The sequence below is a fragment of the Uloborus diversus genome, chromosome 8 (genome assembly GCF_026930045.1).
Source record: "Uloborus diversus isolate 005 chromosome 8, Udiv.v.3.1, whole genome shotgun sequence".
In the NCBI taxonomy this organism is placed as follows: Eukaryota; Metazoa; Arthropoda; class Arachnida; order Araneae; family Uloboridae; genus Uloborus; species Uloborus diversus.
The window spans coordinates 129805937-129833540 of NC_072738.1; the positions used below are offsets into that span (position 1 = coordinate 129805937).

Sequence of the window (27604 nt, forward strand, 5' to 3'; positions counted from 1 at the left end):
AATCAAACAACTGGGCGACATTGGAAAATCCAACTTCGGTTCACTCAATATTTACTTTCTACTATATCTAATATATAGAAGAAAATATTGGATTCGTGCAAATTTTCGAATTTCGAATTTTGACGGATTCGAACGTTTTGAGGTGTGCTGAGTCCATTTCGACTATTTTTGGAAAATGTCTGTTTGTCTGTGTGTGTGTATGTATGTGTGTGTATGTGTGTGTGTGTGTGTCACGTCTGTGTGTGACCAGTTTTTTGTGGCCGCTCTACAGCAAAAACTACCGCATGAAATCGAACGAAATTTGGTACACATATGTGCCCCTATGTGAACTTGTGCCCATGGTGCTTGCTATTCCTCAGGAAGTAACTGGCGGAATCAAACAAAATTTGGTCCATATGTTGCCCCTAACAGGAGCAGGTGCTGATTCAATTTTGGTGTCAATAGCTCAAACGGGGGTTGAGTTATAGAACGTTTTTTGTCGTCAATTGTGACTGCTGTATCTCAAGAAATAACGAACGGAATCAAACAAAATTTTTTTGACAAGTAGCCCTTAGTGGGCATAAGACAGGGTTGGCCAAATCGGACCCAATTGGGTTGGACCCAATGGGTTTTTTTGAAAAAACCCATTTAAAAAACCCCATTATTTAGCCCACTTTTGGGTTTTTTAAAATTTTGTGAGAAGTTTTTTAAAAAATTAATTAATTTAAATACTTTTACAATTTAAACTTCTTTTTTATTTGTTCTTCACCACAGACAATGAACACAAAAAATGAATTTTGAGCTTTAATAGTATTTCTTAACGCTTAACGGCATTAAAAATATACTTCAAAGATTTTAAATAAATGTATTTAACTTTTTTCTTTAACTGGTCAATAAATGACTCAAATTATCTTGATCAAGTCCTGTCACGTCTGATTTTCTCAATATTTGTAGATTGTATAGAGGAAACTAATTTAGCTAAAAGGCTTTCATGTAAATTATTTTCTGCTAACCAACACGTCACAAATCTCGAATAAACACAAGGTAATTTTTTTAGAAATAAGCAGATTTTTCAAACGGTCTACAGAAAACAGAACAGGTACAGTATTTTCATTATTTTACCAAAAAAGTTTATAATTTCTTACCCTGTACACAGAAATAGAAAAACAGGCAACATAAAATTCAAAGAAATGTCTTGATTAAGCTGGAATTCAGTAAAAAGGGATTTAAACTACTTGAGGTTCTACAGTAAGTAGTTGAACATAACAAAATGAAATACTATAAAGTAAAATGTAAAAAAAAAAAAAAAAAAATGCAGTAATTAAAAACGAACAATAGATTTTATCACTCGAGAAGTAACTTTGCCTTAACTGTTGGTAATAATGAAAATTAAAAAAAATCTGAAATTTAACATTCTTGGGTTTTTTGGTCTTTTATACTTTTCTTCAGAAAACTCTGAATTTTAACTAGTTTTCCAGCTTTTTACCCGAAGATAATTTTTACACTTTGTCCATATACTTATGCTACAATATGCTACAAGTACCCAACATTTTCCCTAAAAAAAGACAAAAAAAACCACATTTCTTTTAAAAAACCCAACTTTAGTTGGGTTTTTTTGGGTTTTATTTAAAAAAAAACCGGGTTTTTGCCAACCCTGGTATAAGAGCTGATTTTATTTTGGTGTCAACAGCTAAAAAGGGGGTAGCGCAATCGCCCGTTCTTTTTTTCCATTGTGAGTGCCCTATATCAAGAAGTAATGCTACGTTCTGGTTGAAATTTGGAATATATGTGAATCCATACGTAAACAGGCTTTGGTTCAATTTTGACTCCAATCGCTCCAAGAGGTGTTGATTTTTTTTTTTTTTTTTTTTTTTTTTTTTGCGAATAAAAATATTTTTATTAATGCAACAATAAGAAAGATAAATCGTAATCGATTGTCGTCTGCGTATTTCTCGTGATTTTAATTGTATGGAAATGATCGGAAATATTATCTCAATGATTTAAAATTTTTAACTGTTGCCATCTTATGTTTGTTAATAAATAAAATATTTGTAATTAATTCAAGTAAGGCTTTTAAAGTAACTTTCCATTTTCGCTCTTTGTTTTGTTTTTACAATAATTCAGACATTGGGATGGTCGTCAAGTTTTTGCATGTGTAATTTTGTTTTTGTTAGGAATATTGCTTCCTCGTCAAGCATGGGGAGGGATCAGAAAAAGGAAAAATATAGAAGAAAGTTTCGTGATGGCCACAACATACAATTTTTTCAAACGGATTTCAAATCTTTGCAAAACCTTTCTCTTCTTTTTGAGCAATCACGATCGATTGCTTGTTTTCATTTGATCGTCCTTGACGTTATGGTTTCTTTTTCAGCTTGGACCGAGGGCCTCTGCATCACCACCGTCCCCCCTCCCCCCAGAACACTGTACTGTCTCCCGGAATCCTCTTCTCCTCGGCGGTTGCGTCCATATGTACTAAACCTACGCTACGCACGTCACGTTCACACACATACACACACGCCTACGTGCATTTGCACAAGTCTATGCACACACACACGTTCAGTAAGTTACCGCCCTATAGCCAGGGCTATGCCAGAAATACATGAAATGCAACGCCAGCTCAGTCAATTCAACCGAGGACTGCAGTTTCGTGCTTATTAGCACTCGTCAGCCCGGCGTACACCCTTGTGCAAATTAATTGAAACAAACTCGAAAAAACTAAGAAAAAATGGTATTTTATTTAAACTTATATAAAATCAAACGTTTTTAATGCATAATATGATGTCTTGGACATTTCACTAACATTTGGACGTGATTCGGTGTGGAATCCGTCATTTTTTTTTTACTATCATTAACAATGTTTTGGTCCTTGTCCCAAACATGAATTAGAGCAGTTTTTGTCTTCTCCATAGTTGAACAGTTCGTATGCAATAGACGATTTTTGCCTATATCCCAAAGATTTTCAATTGACTTGATACGAGGAAAGTTTCCAGACCATTGCAATGTATCCAATTGGTTCTCAGACATGAATTTCTTGACCATTCTGGAAGAATGGAAACGATCTAAATCCTGCTGGAAAATCCCCGTTCCATTTGGATATCGTTTTTTGAACGATATCCTTTTTTTCTGGAATGGTAATCTATTGCTCAGAACGCATCATACCCTAAACAGGCTGCAAAGAACCAACCCCATCGTATTCGAAACAACCCCAAAACATATTCTTTTGGGTGTGTTTTACAAATTGGTTCACGGTTCTTTCGCCTGGAAATCTCTGCGCTGGTTGAGTTCTTTGGCCTAGGGGAGTGAAATTGATTTAGTCGTAAACAGTACTTTCCTTCAGTATTTTAGCAGCCCAATTCTCACAAGTAGGGCTTTTTCTTAATTTGTTGGGTCAGAAGGCCGATAGGCTGTAAAAAGGCAAGGCACCTCCGAATAGTAGATGGGCTATTATTTATTCCATTCTCTTTTGAATCTCTATTAAATGCTGCGTTAGTCTTTCGAAAGTCTTTTTTACAATGAATAAGTAGAAAAAAGTCATCCCTTGGTGTTAATTTCGATTTTCGGCCATATTTCCCTCTCCGCTTTGGAAATATGGATATTGTTTCTTTATTTTTTTTATAATTCGGCTCATAGTTGCAACACTAACGCCAATTACCTTTGAAATGTCTCTCTGTAGGCGTTCGGAAAGAATAACAATCTTTGTACGCTTTCGCGGTGTCACATCCATCACAGACGATAGTGAAATCTCAACTGACGTAATCATAGCTGTGTGTGTGCAGCTTTCATCTTCAGAAATTCCTGCACACGCGCTCTCAGAACTCCCCTGATTGGTGTAAATTGATATCAGGTAAAGGATTTATTCCTTCCATAAATATTTTTGCAAATAATAGTTTGATTGGTGAAAAATACTTGGGAATGATTTTAAATGCAAAAAATATTTTGTTTCAATTAATTTGCACAAGAGTGTAGAAGTGACTGAGCTGGAGGTGGAAAACGGAGGTTTTCGGCTGAATTGAATTGACTGAGCTGGTGGTGTATTTCATGTATTTCTGCCTTAGCCCGGTTATAGGGCGGTAACTCACTGAATATATACCTGCCTTGCCTTCAATATTCGAGTTGAACCGAACCATTGTTTCGGTCACTCGTCTGATCAGTGCTAATTCTGTATTAGCTACCAGTTTGTTTGGCAATCTAGGCTTCCTTAAGAGGTTTTCCACCTCCAGCTCAGTCTTTTTATCGGGTGGTTGAGTGCTAATTAGCACGAAACTGCAGTCCTCACCTGAATTGACTGAGCTGGCGGTGTATTTCATGTACAAGGGTATTGCTAAGTTCAAAAACCATGTTGTGTTTTCAGTTGGGGTGGAATGACACACACATATATTTATATATATATATATTTACACCTTCAGTTTACTGCAACCTATAGCCATGCAATTGTCAGTGGGGTCAACCTAAAATAATCAATGGTGTAATCTGCACCATTGATTATTTTAGGTTGATTTTTTTGTAGGGGGAGGGGGGGCATTAGTTTTTTTTTGCATGGTAAGTCATTTTTCTTATGGGATGAGAATCTCTACGATGTCAAAAAGATGTGCGATTGAGCACGTTCTTCGATTTTGCAAGTTAAGGGACCCCCACAGGATTGTTGTTCTTAGTTCCAAAATTACAAATCGCGCCCTGCGCATGGCGCCTAGAACGTTCGGCCGATTTTCGAGAAATTTGGCACAAAATTAATTGATAGCATGGGGATGTGCACCTCGAAGCGTTTTTTTTCTTTCAAAAATTCGATATTTCTTTTCTACCCTAATTTCAAGCCCATATTTTACCTAATCTTATCAATATGGAGGAGAAATATTTCATTCGCATCTTTAAGCTTTAGGTTATTTGAAAGCTTAGAATTTTCTACCAGGGCCTGATTACTGCACAGGCTAACTAGGCCTGGGCCTGGGGCCCCATCTTCCTAGAGGGCTCCAAATTACTTAAAAAATTATGCACAGCATTACAACTATGCAAAAAATACAGTTCCAAACTTAATAGTAATAAAAAAGTAATGACTTGTTAATGGGGAAAAAAAACTTCCTTAATGGAGAACTTTTATGCATTCTGCCGGTAGTGAATTTACCATGTCAAAATTATGAGGGGCACCGGGATTCATAAATGCACATAATAAATGATTTACATAATTCTGTGATAAACAAAGAGGCCCCCAAAAATGCAATCCGGCGAGCCTCAAACTTGTAAGTCAGCCATTGATGCTATAAAGTCCTCCGGGGGCCTCCAAATAATTGTCGGCCTAGGGCCTCAGCTTTAGTTAGTTGGGCCTTGTGTACTACATTTGGCTTCGATTAGCGAATGAATTTAAGTGACGTTTTCGGTACGTTATTTACATTTCTTCAAAGGTAATGAAAAAATTATCGCATCAAAAAACACATCGCCTGCGTCGGTACATTAATTCATAAACAGTATGTTAATTTTTTTTTCGCTCTAGAATCATTCGATTCTGAACTATTCAATATTTTCCACTTCAAACAGAAAAAAAAAAAAAAAAAAAAGAGAAATTACGAACGCAGGCTAACGTGGCCTTGAGAAAAAGTACTTCCGTTTAGCCCCTTACCTGAATGATGGGGAATATTGTAGGGAAAATTATGGGTAAAAGCGTTCCGAAAGAAGTGGAAAATCTTCCGAATGAAGAACCGATAGGAAAAAATATTAAGTTTTTATCGTTTTCAATTAATATCTCCGTAAATAAAAGTCGGAACAGCTATGACACATAACTAAACATGTAGCCATGAAAATTGCGAATCTATCGATACCTGGTTTGATGCTCAGTTTTCAGTCGTTCACCAATATAGTAGCGATGACCTAGATAGATACAGTGGCTCCCAAAAGTGTTCGTACACTTTGAAATTTTTTAGTAAAACCAAAATAACTCGAAACTGAATTCGAATATGGAGTCCAATATTTTTTCACATCATTCCTATGTCATTCGAAATACAACCCATTGGTTTTTTTCAAAATATTAACGGATCTACTTTTTGAAATGGGTCAGAAAACGAAGAGACAGAGAAATAACACGCCACAAAAGTCATCGTACACTCAAATATTTTCGAATAAATTCATGATTAAAATTATCATATGCCATTTTATTAATATTTTTGCATTGTGTTGACCCTTATAAGTCATTTGGCTTTAATTTTTTGTTTATTTATTTCTTAATATTGTGCTTATTGCTATAAAATCGCTGGTATTCGTAAAAAACCGCAAACACCATTAAAAATTCGAATTTGTTTCCCACAGTTGCGGTAAATTGGTTTGAAATGACTCTGAATTAGTTAATTTATTTGTTTGTATAGTAGAGTTCTTGATAAAATGCTTTAAACAAAGGAATCGGACCGAAAACAAGTAAGAAAACGTCAACCGGCAAAATTGACGAAACGTGATCGGAGATTTAAAGTTGAAAAAATTATAAAAATACACATTTAAGTGCTGTAAAGGTTTCTACAGAGTTAAAAGAAACGTTTTACGTTTAATTTTCACCTAAAATTTTTCGCCAAGTTCCCTGATTAGCTGGATTAAATGGGGCCTCTTCCCGCAGAAATTTTCTTGTTAGCACGAAAAACACAAAGCTTACTCTTTTCGTCGCAAAATCAAGGATAAATAAGCTAAAAACGTTTTAGAATTACGTCTTATTTACAGATAAAAATGAATTCAACATTTTTAGTTAAGTTGTTGCATAATTGTAAGTAGAAGAAAAAATTAGGAACTTAATCTTAAGAACTTAGTTGGATCAGTTAATCACGACGGTGGAGGTGTTCTAGCGTGAGGGTACATATCAGCATCAGGACTTGGTAGTTTGGAATTTTTGATGAAATAATGAATCATACTGTTCCTTCAAATATTTTAAAAACCAGTTTTGAACTCTTAACCAAAAATTTGGTTATTGGAAACAACTTTGTTTTTTTATCAAGATAACGATATGAAGCACTCGGTTTTCAACGTTTGCGTCTAGTGCCTCAAAAATCGTACTAAAATTCAGAAAATATCCTCTCAATCTCCAGATTTGAACTTAATGTAAAGTATTTAGAAATATTTATAGGCTAGATTACAAAAATACGGCTTTAAAACGAAAATAGAACTAGAAACAGTAAGACTCGAAGTGTGGTTGAACACTTACTCAGAAATTACGCAAAAAAAAAAAAGAAAGAAAAAGAATGAAATCTATTCCCAGACGTTTAAACGGTGTCATGAATACTGTATGATATTCTACTAATTAATAACATAATAAAAAATTAAATTATTCAATAATATATAGACATTTTATTAAGTGTACGAAGACTTTTGTGACATAGAATTTCCGGCACTTTTTAGTTTTTGATTTTTTAAAAATTAATTTTTAATATTTTTTAAACACTTTTCATATAGTTTTGCTAAAAAATAATCATAGATCTTATAATTAAATACCTATTCCGAAATATTAATTCTAACCAATGGATTGGGGCCTATTTCGTTGAAAGTCGTAGGTGTACGAAGACTTTTGGGAGCCACTGTATATAGATAGTCACATTCAACATTTATCAATTTTAGTGGAAATTATTTTCGAAAAGGAAATTACCCTTTGTATATTTCCGTGGTTACGGCTTTTACTCCCTTCGAATGTTTGATTACTTTTATTTTTTAACCGACTTCAAAAAGGAGGCGGTTATCAGTTCATACTGTATGTATATATATATTTTTTTTTTTTTTGTCTACTTACAGCGTCTCACTTACTGACCCGATTTTGATGAATCGTTTTTAAATGGATAGGGGTTGCCTCAACTTAGGTCCCATTACTTTGTTTGACCATATTCTTTTTACTTTCTTCTATATCTAATACATAGAAGAAAGTATTGGATTCGTGCAAATTTTCGAATTTCGAATTTTGACGAATTCGAACGTTTTGAGGTGTGCTGAGTCCATTTCGACTATTTTTGGAAAATGTCTGTCTGTCTGTGTGTGTATGTATGTGTGTATGTGTGTGTGTCACGTCTGTGTGTGACCAGTTTTTTGTGGCCGCTCTACAGCAAAAACTACCGCATGAAATCGAACGAAATTTGGTACACATATGTGCCCCTATGTGAACTTGTGCCCATTGGTTTTTGGCGCGAATTCCTCCAAGGGGGGTGGAGCAATGGGACGTTTTTTGAGTTACGCGTGCTTGCTATTCCTCAGGAAGTAACTGGCGGAATCAGACAAAATTTGGTCCATATGTTGTCATTAACAGGAACAGGTGCTGATTCAATTTTGGTGTCAATAACTCAAACGGGGGTTGAGCTATAGAACGTTTTTTGTCGTCGATTGTGACTGCTGTATCTCAAGAAATAATGAACAGAATGAAAGAAAAATTTATCGGCAAGTAGTCCTTAGTGGGTATAAGAGCTGATTTTATTTTGGTGTCAACAGCTAAAAAGGGGGTAGCGCAATCGCCCGTTCTTTTTTTCCATTGTGAGTGCCCTATCTCAAGAAGTAATGCTGCGTTCTGGTTGAAATTTGGAATATATGTGAATCCATACGTAAACAGGCATTGGTTCAATTTTGACGCTAATCGCTCCAAGAGGTGTTGATTTTTTTTTTTTTTTTGAATAAAAATAGCTTTATTAATGCAACAATAAGAAAGATAAATCGTAATAGATTGTCGTCTGCGTATTTCTCGTGATTTTAATTAAATGGAAATGATCGGAAATATTATCTCAATGATTTAAAATTTTTAACTGTTGCCATCTTATGTTTGTTAACAAATAAAATATTTGTAATTTATTCAAGCAAGGCTTTTAAAATAACTTTCAATTTTCGCTCTTTGCTTTGCTTTTAAAATAATTCAGACATTGGGATGGTAATCAAGTTTTTGCATGTGTAATTTTGTTTTTGTTGGGAATATTGCTTCCTCGTCAAGCATGGGGAGGGATCAGAAAAAAAAAAAAGAAAAATATAGAAGAAAGTTTCGTGATGGCCACAACATACTAGTTTTTTTTTAAAGTTATGATCAAAAAACAGTAAATTTCATGCAATATTCCATTGTTACAAAAGTTTGGTGCCATACAACAGTAATATTAATAGTAATTGGAATGATAATTTTGAATGAAGGCTTCTCTGAAGTATCAAGTTATTTTAGTGTCATTGCTCTACAGTGGGGGTAAACCTAACCTGGAAGCGAGGCAATGCAGTGATTATCGGACCGCTAATCGGTCGGAGTTGGCTTCGCTCACTGATCGGCTGGATTACAGTAACGTGGTGGTTTGTCGACTTTGGCTATAAACAATAGAGTAGCGCGATCATTTGTTTACATTTTTAAAATATTGTTAATGTAATTTATTGTATTTTTTGTTTATTTGGCGAAATATTTCAAATTGCAAAGAATTGTTTTTCGTTTTTAAAGCGTTTTTAGTCATTTTAGTTGAAGAATGTTTATTTTACATCGGGAGGGGAGGGAAGAGTGATTTTCGCTTTTTCAGATAACTGTTTTACCTTTATTTTTTTTAAAACGATATCCTTTTATTTTATTCTTTTTTATATGGGGGATGTTGCAGCGGGATTTCCCGTTTGTTCTAGATGGGTAGTTAGTTTTTTACACTTAATATCTGAGGACGCTTTTTATCCTTTGAGTGTGGTTGAAGGAACAAACCATCAAGTACGGGAGAGAAAAAAAATAGTTAATAAAATAACTGCTCAGTGGGCATTAGATAAATCAAGTTGTAATAAATATACGCATATTGACACCAAGCAGCTTAAAACATTTTCTTTTTATTTATTTCTTTCAACAAAACGGTTCAAACACTTGATAGTTTATTGGAATGTTTTAACTTTTCAATTTACAAAGTTTGAACGGAACACCGTCTGTCGGGTTCTCTAGTAACCTTTTAATATTCTACTGCGGGCAAAGCCGTGCGGTTACCGCCAGTAGACTAATAAATCGACATGAATGATGAACTAATATAAATAAAATTCCAACAAGGAAAAAAAATCATCACATTATCAGCTGAATGTTTCTTTATTTTCCACAGCATAACATAATTACTCTCCATGATTTACTGGAGCATGACAAAAGTGTATCTACTCGATTATTTCTGCTAACTTTCGTCTGGCGTAGAATGGAAAAAAAGAAAAGAAAAATTAATTTGAATTTTGTCATCTTGAATTCAAATTATGTTTTTCGCAATCACGAGTGTGTGTGTGTGTTTGTGTGTGGGGGGTATGTGTGTTTGTGTGTAGGGGGTATGTGTATGTGTGTGTAGGCATGTGTGTTTGTGTCTTTGTGTAGGCATAAGTGTGTGGGTAGTTGTGTGTATGTGAGTGTGTAGGTGTGTGTTTGTGTTTGTGCGTGTATGTGTTTGTGTATGTGTGTAGGTGTATGTATGTGTTAGGACTCGACCGATGCATCGGCGCCGATGGTTCAACATTTTAGCCATCGGCATCGGCATCGGCATCGGCGGCCGATGCAAACTTGCAGGAAACATCGGCCCATCGGCCTTAAAAAACATTGAAAAGCCGATGGAATTGGCCGATGTTTTTGAAAAAAAAGGACCTTTGTTGTTTTACTTTTTAATACAAAGTAAAGAGAGTTATTGTTTTCATATAAAATTGTTTGCTTAAATTTCAGTATGAATTTCTATTTTAATCACCCCTGAAAGAGTTTTTAATACTGCATTCAGGTACCAAACAAGTTAATTATTGCGTTGTTTCTTACGGCTGGATGTACCTATGTATCTCTCGTAAGTCATAACTCAAAAATGGTAAGCTGCAGAAGGCTAAATTTTCGCATATGGGATGTGCGTACGTTCCCCCCCAGTTGTGCACTTCCCTTTTTGTTTTTGATCGGGTGTTCTAAAAAGCCTATTTACTCATTTTTTGTGGCTATTTATTACTTATTTCAATGGAAAATTAATATAGCGTCTCAGACTGACGATCATTTGGTGATGTATTGCCGAATTGGAGGTCATGGAAAAAATATGAGATGGCGAAACCGGTTTAGTTTCATTTTGTTAGACTCCCGTTAAACCGACGGTAATTTTTAATTTTTCGATATTTGTAATATGAATCACAGTAATACAGTCTTTTCTGTATCGCTTCGGCGGAGCTACAAGTTTGGGGCCCGTCGAAGTCCATTTTGGGGCCCTATTTCTCTATCACAGAAGTTGTAAAACATTTATCATAAGCATTTTTGTAACTCCTACGGTGCCCCTATGGTTATGGGCCTCTCGCGCAATTGCAACATTTGCTATTTTTTAAATCCGCCACTGCACGTCAAAACAAACTCGGGTGCAAGTTTTAAAAGGGTTTTTCTGCTCAATGTTTATGATTGTTTTGAACTGTATTTTTATGACTATTTTTTGTATTTCCAAGAACACTTGCGTGCCCTTCCTCCCACTCCCTCAATTTCTGAATTTAAACTCTAGGCTGTACTTCTTAGTTGTTTGAAACTAACACCATTCTTAAAATTAGAGATTTTTTTTTCAAGCTTTATATATTGTTTAGGAAGAATTTAGAGCATTAACCCCTTCAGTCGGAATTATGAAATATTGGACCAAAAATTTTGATATTTGGTACACAGTGTACTATGTTAAAGGGTATCTTATTGACAAAATTTTGAGTTTGTAGGAGAAAAATTAAGAGAGTTATGGCACGTCCAATATTCCTGACTTATATTTTTGAAATCAATTTTTCATATACAAAAACGATAAAATACCGAACAAACTTCATTACAAAATGTTCTACAAACAATTATGAAACATAATATAAGTATTTGAAACTATTAATTAAAGATTGTATATTTTTAAAAAAATCAGGAAAAAACCTCGCTTTTGAAATGAAAATCCATTGTTGGAAAAATGAGTCACTCTCTATCTCTCAATCCTTATATGTCAGTGTTGTCAACCCCAAACCGAAAAATTACTTCAAATTATAATAAGTAGAATGTAAAGAGTCAACTACAAAAAAAATCAACAAATTAAATCAATTATTAAATGATTAGCAGCTGTTTAAAAGTCTGAAGGGGTTAATGTAAGAAATTGATTAAAGACGTTTTGAATGGTGACATAATTCGGAAATCAAAGGCTTTTTTGAATTTTTTCTTCAGAAGTGCTGAAGTAGATTCAGAAACTCTTCCGAAGCGTTGGTGGTAGCGGTTCTGTACTAAAAAAATGAGACTGCAGTTGGGGCCGAAGTTTAATGTTGTGAGTTACTCCAAAATCGGAGGGCGTCCCCCCAAACTCACCCTCCTTGTTTCAAGCATTTCTTAAATATTTAGCGATTATTTATTTTGGCTAAGAAATGTCATTTTGCGTATTTCTTATACTTGTTTCAATGATACTTCAAATCCCTGACAATCTTAACAATTTATTTGTTAGATTTTTATGAGCAATCAAGATTGCTTATTGTTCTCATTTGACTGTCCTTGACGTTAGGCTGATTTTATTTCCCTCTCCCCCCCGCTTCCCTCTGCCGCACTCCCGCCCACCGTCCTCTGCAGGCGCGGCTCCTCCGGTCCTGAGCAATGTCCCCCGAAATCCGCTTCTCCTGGTCAGTAGCGTCCATGCATTTCACACAGCTCACACACACACACACACACACGCCTATGTGCATACACAAGTCTATGCACACACGAGCCTACACATGCACAAGCACCTACACACAGAGAGACATACACGCCTACGTGTGTGCACAGGTCTACGCACACACAAACCTACATATGCATGCGCGCCTACACACACACACACACAACTATACACACGTAACCGCCAAGGAGAAGGGCAGGTTTAGGGGGTCAGGAGCAGTTTCTGGAAACAATAACTCCAAAAAGTAGTGTCCTGTCGCAACTCGTGATTGCGAAAAACATAATTTGAATAAAAAGTATCAGAATTCATAATAATCTTTTTATTTGTTTTTTTGCCATCGGCCAACGGCATCGGCCATCGGCCATTTGGAGGAAAACTATCGGCCATCGGCCATCTTTGAACAATCGGCCAACAATCGGCATCGGCCCATCGGCCAAAAAATGCCATCGGTCGAGCCCTAGTATGTGTGTATGTTTGTGTGTGTGTAGGTGCTTGTATGTATGCGTGAAAGTTTAGGATATTGACGCAACCTGGAGACGGCTTTCGCTATAGGAGCATTATCGTGAGGAGCCGGTCGACGGTGATGCTGCAGAGGGTGCTGGTGGGAAAATAAAATGATAGCACATCAAAACAGTCAAATAAAAGCAATAAGCAATCGTGATTGCTCAAAAAAAAAAAAAAAAAACCACCTTTTTGCTTTCCAAAAGAGGTTTAGCACAAGGATACTCACTGCCGAGAGCCCGATAATAAAGTTTTATGATAGTAGGCCAGACACATAGGTGTCTTAAAACTTAAATAGTGCAATCGACGAAAGTGCTGTAGAGTTGGAGCCGCACACCTTTCTTGTCAGTGCATATCACTAGCACAGCCAGAAATACCTTCTAGATAGGGCTTTTTGATCAAAAATACCTTCTGGATTAGTTTTTTGATCACAAATACCTTCTGAATGGAAGTTTTTGATCAAAAATACCTTCTGTGAGGTTTTTGGATCAAAATAGCCCTTTTATGTGCATAAACTACTATATTATAATTTTCATTTCTGTTAAAATCAATGCCTTAGGAGGAAGTTTTCACCTCCAAAACCTCCTCCCCCCTTCGCTGCGCTATTGGTGCATATGCTACACACAGTCTACACCCTCTAAGGTATTACTGCTGCTACTACACTCCCGAGTCCCCCGTAACTAGCACTATACGTGGTTTAACCGGTTGGATAGGGCCTTGAAGAGAGCTTTGTTTTTTCAACCAGATTAGTAGCTGAGTAACCCCTGATCCAGCCCAGCGCCTCCAAAAGCATTGATTTGGAATGGGATTTTGGAGTATTTTATGACCACGAACATATTTAACGTGTCCCAGTCACCATTAACGAACACGGAGGATCTTCGACCGGCTGGTGGCTACGGTACATTGGCGGCGTAAACTACCTAGAGCTGAGCCAAACCTAATCTGGCAGCATTGTCAAGGCTTGACCGATCCTAATCACAGTATTACGACGCTGCCTGGTTAGGTTTGCCCCAACTATACGTCTAAGCAAAGTACTAGATAGCAAAAATGACTGTTTTGATGTTAAAAGCCGCATTGCTATGTGCGCTTCAGATATGGCTCTTGATTTTGAACACAAATACATACAAATTAATTTTATATTTTGGTACGATTTTTTATGTGTAATTTTGGGACACCTTCAGAACTAGGAAGCCCTTAGGCCGGTCCTCACGGGCTTAATGGTAAATCAGACTCTTGGGGGGAGGGGGTGGCTGTCCTCCCAATAGTTAAGGCCCAACCCCTCAATCGCTGTGGAATACCCCCCACGAAACGAGAACCGCCGAAAAGAGGGAAAGCCCCGTTAAAACAATCCCCTCTAAAAATTTCAATGAGCAATCTGTTCCCATTACCCTTGCTCCCCCCCCCCCCCTTTGAAACGCATGTCTGCGATTTTTTAATTTGTAAATTCGTGCCGTTTGAACGTCGTTGATTTTGTTTTACTTTTTTAGCACGAGAGTAAGTATTTATTGAGGCGAGACTTCTTATGAGAGGGTTTTGAAATTCCCGATCGCAAACTATTTTTGTGACAGAACTGACGTAGTTGTTTTTAAATTGTTGCCAAAAACAATGAAAAATTATCGTAATTGTAAAAAAAGTTGGGTTATGTTCATAACTTTAACAAATTAATTTCAAGGCTGAACCTAAGCATATATTTTTGCGTTTTAGGCAGTTTAAACTGTTTAAATAATGAAGGTTTTCGAAGATTTCTGAGATTCAATCAAGCCATCAGTTTAAAGGCGTAATCCACATTGCTTAAATTCAGCCTTAAAATTAGTTTGTTAACTTTCATTAACAAAATTAACTTTACAATAATTTTTTTCCCATTGTTTTTGTTAACAATTAAAAAGCGGATTTTGACTATTATTTTGCTTTCTCTTTGTTTATAAGCAGAAAGAAAAAGAGCGTGGCGTTAGAGCAGCGGTTCCCAACCTTTTTCTCTTTGCGAACTCCTTGGAAAAGGCAAAAAAGTTCGCGAACCCCCTGATGTTGAAATTAGTAACATGTAAGAAACAATAAAAAAACAGCATGTTTGCTTTCCATTTTTTGCAGCATTTGATTGCAATAAACAAAAATATAATTGTAAAATATCATTAAGTGCAAACATTAATAAAAAGTTAAAACTACATATACAAGAAAAATTATAAACAAGAAGTTTTATAAACCAACTATTTTTTTAAGCATACTTTAAATTGGGGGAAAAATCCTTAATGCGATATTTGTGGCTGTTTGACGGAACAAAGAAACTGAAAGTTTGGTTCAATGTCTGACAGTTTGAGTCTTAAATCAGGCTCTGCATTCAATCTGCTTCGGTATTTATCTTTGAGATAAGTATAGGAGGAAAATCCTTTCTCGCGCAGATATGTTGTACAAAATGGTAATAAAATTCGAATTGCTTTTTTGGACAAAACGGTATAGTCATTTCTTACACTGAGCCAGAAGTCAATTAACGAGAGCTCTTTAAAGGTAGTTTCCAATGAATTATCACAGGATAACTCGATGAGCATTTCCTTTTCAGGTAATGTCAGGGTGTTCTCTAAGCATGGATTTCCTTCAAAAGGATTGCGTATCCAGTTGTTTGAGAGAGGGACGTTACGCCTATTAGGAAAATACTCGTCAAAAGTTGGTTCAAGATGTTGCAGATGTTCACATACATTTCTTTTAACGCTTTCATCAAGTTTCATTGAGTTTTCTGATAAAAAACTACTAAGAGAAGTGAAACAAGAAAACTCACCCATTTCCAGGCATTGGATCCAGAAATTCAATTTTTTTACCATAGCTTCAATTTTATCATATACAACGAAAATATTAACAACTGCACCTTGCAAGGATAGATTTAATTCATTTAATTTTGAAAAGATGTCAGCTAAATATGCAAGCTTTTGCATCCAAAGAGGATCGAATATGCAAGTGGACAAGTGAAATGGATGATCAACAAAAAATGCTTGGACTTCTGACTTCAATTTAAATAAGCGTGTCAAAATTTTGCCACGGGAAAGCCATCTAACTTCTGTGTGAAGAAGTAAAGTAGCATGAAGGCTTCTCAATTCCTCACAAAGCGCGTGAAATAGACGGCAGTTTGTGGCACGTGATTTTATGAAATTTACAATTTTTACAGCATCATTCAAAGTAGCGGATAATTCTGCGGGAATACGCTTACATGCTAATGCTTGTCTATGAATGCAGCAATGAGTCCATTCAATTTTCTCGTTGATCTTCTTTACTCGCACCACAAAGTCAACAAATTTTCCTGTCATTGATTTTGCACCATCCGTGCACACACCCACACACAAAGACCAATCTATTCCATTTTCTTCAAAGTAACTGTTAACCAGTTCGAAAATTGCTTCTCCAGTTGTGTTGGTTTTCAAAGGTTTTGCAAATAGTACATCTTCTTTAATTGTATCGTTAAAAATATACCTAACATAGACAAGTAATATTGCAGCGTTTGCTACATCAGTCGACTCATCAAGCTGGATTGCAAAATTATTCTCTTTTATTCTATTCACAAGTTCTTTCTCCACATTACTTGCCAAATCAGTAATTCTGCGTGATACTGTGTTGTTTGATAGCGGAACCACGTCAATTTTTTTTTGCTAACTTTTCTCCCAGCATACACTTAGTAATATCTTTAGCACACGGTCCAATTAAATTTTCTGCAATTGTATGTGGCTGTCCAGATCTTGCAATTCTATAACTGACTCGATATGAAGCTTCAAGGGCCATTTTACTATCTTCGTTGGATTCTAACAGGAACGTAGAGACGCTACACTTTTTATCATATTCCAATTTTTCTTTTAAAATATTCGATAGGTTTGTCCTTGTGTGTCGGATGCTTTGTTTCGAGGTGTCTTCTCAGAAGTAACGGTTTCAAACTGCTGTTCGCTAGAACTTCGTTGCAGAGAAGACAAAGCGGTCTAGGTTCAGACTCTTCTCCAGTAAAATAAAAGCCCATTTGTAAATAGTCACTGTCATATTTTCGCTTTTTTCCTTTTTTCTCCCCTAGTTCACTTTTCTGTTTAGTCGGGGGAGGCGGCAGTTCATTACAGCTATCTATTTCAATATCCTGTGTTGATTCGAAAGTTACTGCTGATGTTGAGGGTTGATCGATTGACTGCTTGTTCATTTGTCGCTCAACCAAACTACCAGTTTTCAACCATCGATCCATAACAGCAGAAAGTTATTAAATCATAAAAATTACCAACACGATTATAACTTCACAAACAGAGTAGCAAGTTCACGTAGCAAAACCAATTGCAAACAAAATCACTTGTTTTCAAGCATCTCTAAAGTATCTCTAAATACGTCTGTTAACAACTATTTCCCCAGAACTATGAGCATGCTGATGTTATATATTTTTGAAAACGAACAGATGGGTAAAATCCAGTTATAAATTTTAAGTTTGGAGCTTTTTGCTGTCATGTCTGCTATTCGATGACTGAATTCGACGGAAATTCCCGAGTTATATTTCAACCAGATTAGAAATAATACCCCTATGATGCATTGTTTGAGAATTCTTTATTTTTTTCGACATATGTATATTATGTATATTGTTTGATTGACTCCACGCGATGGCGCCTTTTTAAGGTCATCGTGATCCCCGCCACAGCTTAATACAACGTTTCTGCATGGCGCCTCGCAATAAAGAAGGAAGGATATCTCTTTTTGTTGTCTATCGAAAAAAAAATGAGAAAATTTCTTTTTAACCAAGATTATAAAACCGCTGAAAGATTTTTTTTTTTTTTTTTGAGCTTAATACAAGAGTCTGGCGCGTTTTCAAATTTAAAAAAAAATTTAGTAACTATGTGTGCAAATTGAATATTTTATAATTTTTTACCAAACTAGGAAAATACCGCCATTGCACCGAAATTTTGGCGAACCCCCTTCCTGCACCTCACGAACCCCTGGGGGTTCGCGAACCACCGGTTGGGAACCTCTGCGTTAGAGAAAATGTACAGGTGAAGGTAATAGTTCAGAATGTAAATAATAATCCTCATATAAATAATAGCCGATAATCGAGTAACCCTCGTGTTTCATCAACGAAAATCGTGCCACTGCATGATAATTTGAAAAAAATGTTTTGGTAATGTTTAATATGCGGGGGAAGGCTTTATCATGGTAAGGCTGAACTCGATCCGTTAACTTAACTGTTTTGCTGGTAAGACAGTCATTTTAGGGGAATGAAGAATCAAAAAAGTGGTTGAAAATGAACGCTATCCACTGAGTTTAGGGTTAATCCTCTGGAGTTAGGGTTCAAATTTCAAGTATCAAAATATCACCAAACAGGCAATTGTTTCGCTCAAATGTAGAAGAGTCTCTTTTTTTTTACATTGTAATAGTTTTGTTAAAAAGCCTCAATAAGAGTTATTGTGGCATCTTTCTTCGTTTCCTTGTGTTGTACAGAGAGCTATGAAAGAAAAAAAGAAAAGAAAATCACTATTAAAGAAGGGGAAATGCATACCATTGACAAAAGCGCTTCCGCGTAAACAATAACCAACATCAAAACGACAATATTTACCACAATACATCTTACGAAACCAGAAGAAATTTTGTATCGCAATATTCAAATATCCTCGCGTCTAAATTATCTCCGTCGCCCATAGCAACTGATAAAAGTAATAAAAACTCGCCTTAAAGAGAATATTAAATTTCACTGTTTCGAAGGTATTCAGAAGAGCTAGACGTCAGTGGATGCAATTTCATCATGAAACTTTAAGAATTCAATACGTAAGTTCATTACAAATGATTTACTACCTTGATGGTACATTTATTTTCAATCATTTCACAACTTTTAATTATGCGTTATGTTGCACAAATCTGCAATGAGGATTTCAAAATGGGAGGGGTTCAGCAAGTTTTCCACTCTTTGCGGTCAAAGAAATAAATCTTGAACTAATAAGTCCCATAATTTCTTTTGGTTAGGAGACGGGAAATGCCTATATTTTAAAAATAAATAACTTTTTAAAAACTATTCATTATCTTGGATCTTTTGAAAAGTGGAGAAAAAAAAATCACTCGTTCTATATTGCTTTATTGTTTTTTTCTGTTACGATTTAGTATTTCTCTTGGAGTGAAGAGAATGTCCACTCTGTGAAAAATAAGTGGAAAGTGCTACTGCTAGAAATAAATAAATAAAAAATATATATACCCAGTTGAGATGCTCTATTTTACGAACCTCTAATTTACGGACACTCAAGATTTTACGAACAGTTTACCAGAAATGATTTTTTTTATCAATTTGATTTTTAGCAACTCGCGATTTCAATGAATATGTTTTGTTTTCACCCAAAAGTTCGTAAAATAGAGCGTCAGCAGCTTGCATAAAGTTTGATATGCAGTGCCTGACTATGACTTTGAAAGCACCGAGCACGAAGTCGTTTTGGTACCCCCCTCCTCACCCGCTTTTAAATTTTTGAAGTAATAAAATATTTTGGAATTTGAATTTGTGAATGAGGTTTTTCATTTTCACGAGTTTTTATTTTATATTTTCATTTTGCTAAAGTGCGAAATGAAATTACTTCATTTTTTAAAAACTTAAAGTACAGATTTGGTGCCCTCCCAACTTTGGCACACTGCTACACACTTTATAAATCACTATTGATGTTAAACATCGGGACAAACAAATTAAAGCCACGTTTTTAATACACAATCCCAAATAGTCTGTCATAAATGGGGGCCTCTGGAGCTAGGGGGCCCCTAAGCGGGCTTCATGGGCCTACAGGTAAATCAGGCTCTGCTTATGCCTCTTGTGTCCTTGATTTAATCAGGCCCTGTTTATATGATGAAATGACCAAAATTGTTTAAAGATCCTTTTTTTTTTATTGTACTGCACCAGTAACATGGGATTAGTTACCGATTTTTATTGGTTATCGTTTTTATTAGTTATCGTATTTCGGAGGAAGCATTCTGGTAGACACCGTTTTTAACCGACTTCAAAAAGGAGGCGGTTATCAGTTCATACCGTATGTATGTTTTTTTTTTGTTTGTTTGTCCACTCATAGCGTCTCACCTAGTGAACCGATTTTGATGATTCTTTTTTTAATGGATAGAGGATGGCTCAACTTAGGTCCCATTACTTTGTTTGACCATATTTGTTCTTTAGAAAAAAAGTTATGGGCAAAAAACAGTAAATTTCCCTATTAAATGATTAAAATGATAGTGTAGCAAAGTTCGCACGTGTCATCCGTGGATAACGGTGGCTCAGTGGTAGAATTCTCGTCTCCCACACGAGCACCCTGGGTTCAAATCCCGACTAGGACAAAGTGAATTTTACTAAAATTTCGTTTCTACTGTTTTCCGTATTTTCTCGAATGTTCTATTAATTTCTGTATCTTTTCAAGTCTGGAAAGTTCCAGCACTTTTTCAAGTTGTATATAAGGAGATGTAACGTTCATTCGTGGTTCTGAATTAAGATCTCGAGTTGAGACTAACGAGTATTCGCTTCATTTGGCTTTCACATTGTCTTCGCTATCTTCGTCTACGCGACAATATGAAACTCATTTTTATAAAAGTTTGGTGCCATTTAACAGTAACATTAATAGTAATTGTAATGATAATTTTGAATAAAGGCTTTTCGAAAGCAATACAGTGATATAGAGCCGCACTTCTTACTAGGTAACTTCTTACTTTTACTGAAATATCTACATTTACACTAAAAAGAATGAAATAAAAAAATTTTGAAAAAAAAAAAATAGAACCGACTTCAAAATTGCTCTAAAAAGTGAAAAATAATTTTATTCTTTAAACACCATCGATAATACTTTTAAACATAATTTTTGAAGTTGGCGCAAAAACAAAAAGTAAAATCCATTGTAACCATGCTTCGTTCATATTTTTATCAAAAAATCATCCAAACTTAGGAACGAAACATTTATATCGTTACTCAAATATGCTGTCATCAATGCGTAATGCATGTGGTAGTGAAGAAACTAGACGTGGTTAAATTTATACTTGTAGTTGAGTTATGGTTGTGAATGGTTTTATCGATCGTTTTTGCGCCAACTTCAAAAATTATGTTTAAAAGAATTATCGATGGTGTTTAAAGAATAAAATTATTTTTCACTTTTTAGAGCAATTTTGAAGTCGGTTCTATTTTTTTTTCAAAATTTTTTTATTGAATCGTGAGAAAAACTCCGGAAAGACATACCACTCTTTACTGTCACGTGACAAATCTTCATATTCCCCCTGGAGCGAGTATTCATTGGCAATCCTTGGTTCTTATCAGGGCCGTCGAGAAGAGGGGGGGCAAGCCTATGCATTGCATAGGGGCCCGTAAGTGATTGAGGGGCCCGAGAAGCGGGTCTAAGAAAAAAAATTATTCCCTCCACCGTCCTTCTTCTTCTTTTTTTTTGAAAACTTTTTTTCAAGGAACTCCTTCTCCTGGAGATAAGATTACGACCTCTCAATAGAAGTGAATTCAGTGAAAGTGATCAAGTTTGAAGTGAGAAATTCCATTTGTCCTTATTTTCATAGCCTCCTATCGACGCCGCCAACCAAAAAGGAATTAGTTTTTTTTTTTTTGTTTGGCGTGAATTCCAAGTCTAAAAAGAATTTCCTTCTTTTTGAAAGCTGAGCAGAACTTTGGGGAAATGGACAAGTATAATATTTAAATAAAAACCTTAACAGAAATGAGAAGTACAAGTGTGCTACTACATAAAGTATCGAATAATGTTCATAAATAGGTACTTCACAATTTCTTAGCTGTTGTAGAACTGATTCTACATTTAAAAGTCTGATAGGTTATAAAGACGCATGTTAGCATAAGGAACAAAAAACCAATAGTGTTGCTCCTTAAAAAGAAAAATCAAACTGCTTGGTATACCATACTGAGTCCTTGAGGATGCTCTCTAACGTATTTTGTCAAAATAAATTTTAAAATTGCTTTCTGCAGGTTAACAGATAACTTTGTACCTTTTTTTTTTCAATTTGGGCCAAAGGAGGACCCTAGGGCCAATGTAGCCCGCGTTTACGGTAATTAATTTGCAAAAGAGTATGAGCTTAAAACATTTTTGATTTTCCTTTTTTCCCTGAATCGCCCTCATGATACTCCTCTTTCACCTACTACCTTCACTCTCCTACTACCTTCTCCAAAGGTTTAAAAAAAAAAAAAAGGAAGAAAGACAGTGGGAAAATTACATTTTAACAACACACGCGCGGGTACGAATGTACGAAAATACACATAGTGGGGGGACAGGGAGAGACTTAAAAATGGCCTGCTCTGCAGTTGACATTAAGTTGTCTGAGCCGCAATAAGGGTCCTCCATACCTGAAGTTGCTTAAGGCCCCATTAAGTCTAAATTCGACCCGGCATACATGAGTCTCTTTTTAAAAATATTAAAGTTTGGATTAGGAAGAATTCTGAATAAGAGAAGATTTCAATTGAGAAAAAACTTTCGACAAAACCTTTTTATTAGATCCACTGACAATATTTAGGATATTTATGTGGAAATGGGGCCTAGAGAGAGGAGGTGAAATTTTAAAGTAAAAATTTAGGGTCCCAGATGAAAATTGCATTGGGGCCCATAAATCCTATCGACGGCTCTGGTTCTTATTGGCCTAATAAAGTCAATTCGAGTTATAGAAACATTTCTCTCCAAAAAAAAAAAAAAAAAAACGTAAATGGACGCCGTTGAAGTTCAACAGAACGACGGAATGTCATGTATCAAATAGAGCCCTGTTTGTTGGCGACTGTGAAGTAACCCAGTGCTACATTTACTGCACATCCAATATAAGTTGTCCAACTGTTAGGATGGACCAGTGGCGCAACGAAGGGGGGGGGAGGAAGAGGAGTTCGGAGGTGAATTCCCCCCTAGAGCCATTTGTTTTAACATAAATGCAGATTCTAATACAGTAGTATATGCATATGAAAGGGCTGTTTGGATCAAAAATCTTTTTTAGAAGATATTTTTCATCCAAAAAACCCCCTCCATTTTTCATCAAAAAACCTCCTCCAATAGGTATTTTTCATCAAAAAACCGTATTTTTGATCAAAAACCCCTCCAGAAGGTATTTCTGGCTGCTGTAGTGGGATGCACAGCTTTGTGACCGAGTGCGGGACACATACAAATGAAACATTGGTGTTTTAGTGGAAGGAACCATGATTTCTATGCAGTTGCCTGGATCTGTAAAGCTTGATCACGGAGAGATGGCGGATGAACTGAAAGTGGATATGGACCACTTTCTTTTGAAAAAGCTAGGATCAGAGAGATCGAGCAAGCGTAAAAACATTTCTGTTTGTGCGTTCTCATTGATCCTACCCAGGGGCGGCGATTCGAGGGGGGGGGGGGAACCGCCCCTGCATTTTTTATGGTTCATCTATTTATTTTATTTTCCAATTTAAAAGCAAAGCTACATATTATAAAAAAAGCGGAAATGTCAACATTTTTAGAATATTAATTATTTGTTTTACTTTGTAAATCTGTTTACGAAACATTATTTAGCACAAGCCGTAACTTTTAGCTTATGTATTCCTTGTTTTGATACTAGTAAATCAATTGTTTTACTTAAAGAAGCCATATTTGTTCAATGAAATTATTACCAAGTGTTTTTGACATTTCAAAATACTTGGGGTAAATAATGTATGTCTAATTCATCTCTAAGTCTTCCTTCGGGGAAAGTTATTGTGTACAAAATTCATCAAAATCTTAATAAAAACGTGAGTTAAGCTGTGAGATTTACATTAATTACCACACATCTGCTCTCAAAGCTAGCTCTAGCAAAATTTTGTACTTTTGTTTTCTCTCCAATGGCTTTTAGTTGTCGATATATCCCTCCCCGCCCCGTCCCCACTTTTCAGTCTCAATCGCTGCCTCTGACCTTTTTTTCAAACTGAAGTGTTTTTTCCACTTCTAGTTCATTCGTCATCTCTATGTAGTCAAGCTATACCATGAAACACTATAGCGCAGTTAGTAAACTTTATAACCACGTCTCACTTTGAAAGCTTTGGTACCATACATAGAGACGGAGGAGGGGGGAACAATTGCTCCAATTATTAACGCTTAAATTGTATCACAGCATTACGGAGATTGAGCATGGCCTTCCATTCCAAAAGAAAACAAAAGAACTTTCTTTTGCCCCCGATTGTGTCTTCGTACAGTGCTAAACTCCTATCGAATTTTTTTCAGTTTATAAAGGCGTTTCAAATTTATATATTTATTTATTTATTTTTTAGTTATCATCACACTATGCTTCTGATTTTAATCATGACGCTATGGAGTATCAACATTATTCAAAGCCTTGACAGTTCATGTGACTATTCAAGGATTAATGACGTAGAAGACTTTGTCCAAGTTCGATGCCAAGGAAATGATTCACTAACAGACACTCTCAAAGAAATTTTGAGCAACATCACGGAACCAATTCGAATCTTTGAGTTACGAAATTCGGTTCTAGACGCATTACCGGATGATATTTTCCAAGCTACAGAAAACGCAGTAGTAGAGAAAGTTGTGTTTGATAATGTGTCTTTGGAGCTGTTGTCTGTGCCAACTTTGGGTGATCCTCCGTTCGAATCTGTGCAAAAGACATTACAACATTTCGAAGTCTACGATAGTTCTCATGTTTTTGCGTGGAACTTGTCCTCCTTATCTCACATGCAGAACATGAAGAGTTTGATAGTAGAAAATTCTGATGTGTTTAGTTTATATGTTCCGTTCAGTGTGTGGCCAGCGCTGCAATTTGTCCAAATAATTAACTCTAGATTGAAATGGATTCACCCTAGATTGTTGCAAGCAAACCAAGAGTTGGCAATTTGTTCCTTTTCTAATAACGAGATCCGCCATGTTCAGCGTTCTATGTTTCCTGAACCAGCCTCTAACCTTTGGAGTCTCGATTTAAGGTAAGTTTTATCAGTGCATTTTAAGAACAAATCTTCGATTTATTTTCACCACTGTGCTACAGATAAATCTGGAGCAAGGATTTGACGGCTGAAAACTCAGCGGCAAAAACTCAATGTTCGATTGTGCGAAATGGTAAAAGAATTAACTTTGCAGTTCTTAATGTTTCACCACAAAATTGGTAGCCTAGGGAATAAGGCATTGAACTCGGAGTTGCAGGGTTCTGGGATCGGAACCCGATGCCACCAGATACAGATAGCTTTCATGAGGAGTACGTGCTCGTAAAATTCATGGATCTTACGTCGGTCCTGGGGTTAGACACCAGCAGTTAGTTTGGATGCATTGTAGTGGAGACAGGAACTTCTCAGTAACTATCTAGCCACAGCTTGCCTTGGCATTTGAACCTGATAAACCAACTAAATTGGTAAGTGCGGGGATCACTACTGGTCCACACCAAGTTAAAAATTAGAAAAACCGGTCCCAAACAGATTGAGATGGGCGAATCATTTTTTGAGCTTGTACCCGATGAGAATTCATTGAACGTTTTCAGTGCACTCGGTTTTTGCGAAAGACCAAAGAAAATATGACCAGTCTGTCTGAATACAGACTTTAGGTCCTTAAAAGTCAGATATAGGAAATCAGTCAAAAAATTACTGAGCTCTACGAGTCATCTTTTGAAAATAGATCAGGGTTCAGACGACAATTCCATTCTAAGTTTCCAGTACAGCATCTTCTTGCAAAAGACAAAAAAAAAAAAAAAAAATATGCCCGTCTGTTTTCAGGTCTGTGCTAGTCGGACATTGGAGATCTATGTTTGAATAGAGGCTGGTCTGAGAAAGGCTTCTAAAGAGGTCATTAATTTGTACTGCCGTTCAAAATGAGAAAGATGTATCCCCCAAATTTTAAGTTTCGAGAAAACGAGCATTTAAGTTATTTTAGCTGGACTACCATGTACCCATGTAGAGACGTTAAGCACCTAAGAAATTTCTTTATATTTTAGTGATCACACTGCTTTGCAGCGTTGTAAGATAACAAATATAATGTAACTGAATCTAGAAAATAGTCTTCCATCATATTGATAACTGAATCTAGAAAGTGAGTAAACAGCAAATGAGCGAAAGATGGAGATAATGCTTTTTTGGTTATGACTGCAGTATAGAAGCTCGCGCTTCACAGATTCATAACGTAATTCAAGTTGCCAACTCAAACAATTTTCATAAGCGTTCATTTATATGGCTGTTTAAACTTAAATTCAGCCTTCAACCCAAGGAATCCCCCCCCCCCCTCTCGAATATGCATAAAGCTTATCCAAAATTATTCGGTTCAGCAAGTTGGATTTCGTTAAGAATTTTCTGAGCGCGAAATTCTATAAATAAAGAACCTCTTCAGAAGCCTTTCTCAGACTGCCCTCTTTTTGACTAGATCTCCAACGTCGGACTTGCGGAGACATGAAGTCAGACTGGCCATCTTTTCTTTAATGTTTGGAGAAATGAGGCATCTACCATGTCTCAAAAACGATTAGGGATTGGACAAGGTCCATGGTGGTGCATCTATGCTCCACTTGAGCCCTTCTATTATCCCCTATCGTTTGGTAAATTAGGTCAAATTCACCCTGTATATATACAGGATTGCCTTGCTTAGGGATGCTTTTAAAGGCTGTATCATAAAAAAAAGAAAAAAAACTTTTTACTTAGCTTTACGATTTACAAGTATCGATAAATACAAAAGTGACGGCCAACAACAAGCTGGTTCAGTCCAGGTTCTAGTCAATTCCTCGGTCTCCAGGAAATATTAATAGTAGGGTGGTTCGAAAAAATCGATTTCTTTATTTCGGAATCACGTTACTTCTCAAAAGTTGTAATTTGGTATCCTCATGACATCTTCAGTTCCCGCATGAGTCTGAAAGTTTGAAAAAATATGCTAAAAAACTGACTTTTTCAAAACATAATAAAAAAACATTTTTATATTTTTGTAACGCAACAGCTATAAATTGTCAGTATATAGCGTAGTTTAAACCTAAAAAAAATATTTTATAGCTTTTACACAAGATCTTTCGGTTGCGCATAGGGTAACGACCCCAGTAATTGGCACTTTAAGAGTTTGTCCTTAAACTTACTTCAGTTTTCATTACTTAGAAAAAAATATTCACTTGAAAATATTTTTGTGTCAAAGAACGCACATCTGTGCATCTACTTAGTTCACTGAAAGCAAAAATATTTGAATTTATATTTTTATAAAAATATATGTATAAAAAGTTACCAAAATCACCAGTAATTGGCACCTGATACCCCAGTGTATGACACCTTGTGATCCAGTAATTGGCAAATGGAAAATCACTTTATTTTTCACTTTTAGATTACATACAAATTTCACCATCTTAAGAAGCATAATTAATGTTAATTTAAAGTAGGTAATTTTAAATAAATTAATGTTAAATCACACATTTTTATGTTGATAAAGCATTTTAGAGAAATAAAAGTAAATTTAGAGTTTTCCGTGTTAAAATAAACATGGAAAAAATAGAGATTATTGCCGTTTCATTAGTCGGTATGCAGTTTTGATTTTACGAATTATAGCTGTTTCCACATAAAATGTAACATTAACCTGATGTTTCTAAAAGACCATAAAAAAATAAAACGATTCTCTACAATCGCAATATCTGACTGATGG

General features: G+C 35.8%; 1 protein-coding gene across 2 annotated transcripts in view; it reads left to right on the forward strand.

Moving 5' to 3' along the window:
• Positions 1-3751: 3751 nt before the first annotated feature.
• The window catches only part of LOC129227812 (carboxypeptidase N subunit 2-like), a 37907-nt gene continuing 14054 nt past the window's right edge, over positions 3752-27604 (forward strand). The window contains exons 1-2 of one of the 2 annotated variants that reach the window (XM_054862424.1): positions 3752-3823; positions 24271-24936. In XM_054862424.1, the coding sequence (XP_054718399.1) occupies positions 24284-24936 (653 nt within the window). In that variant the 5' untranslated portion in view covers positions 3752-3823; positions 24271-24283. Of the gene's footprint in view, positions 3824-18767; positions 18828-24270; positions 24937-27604 lie in introns of those variants that run through there. The other variant, XM_054862423.1, reaches the window with a different exon arrangement.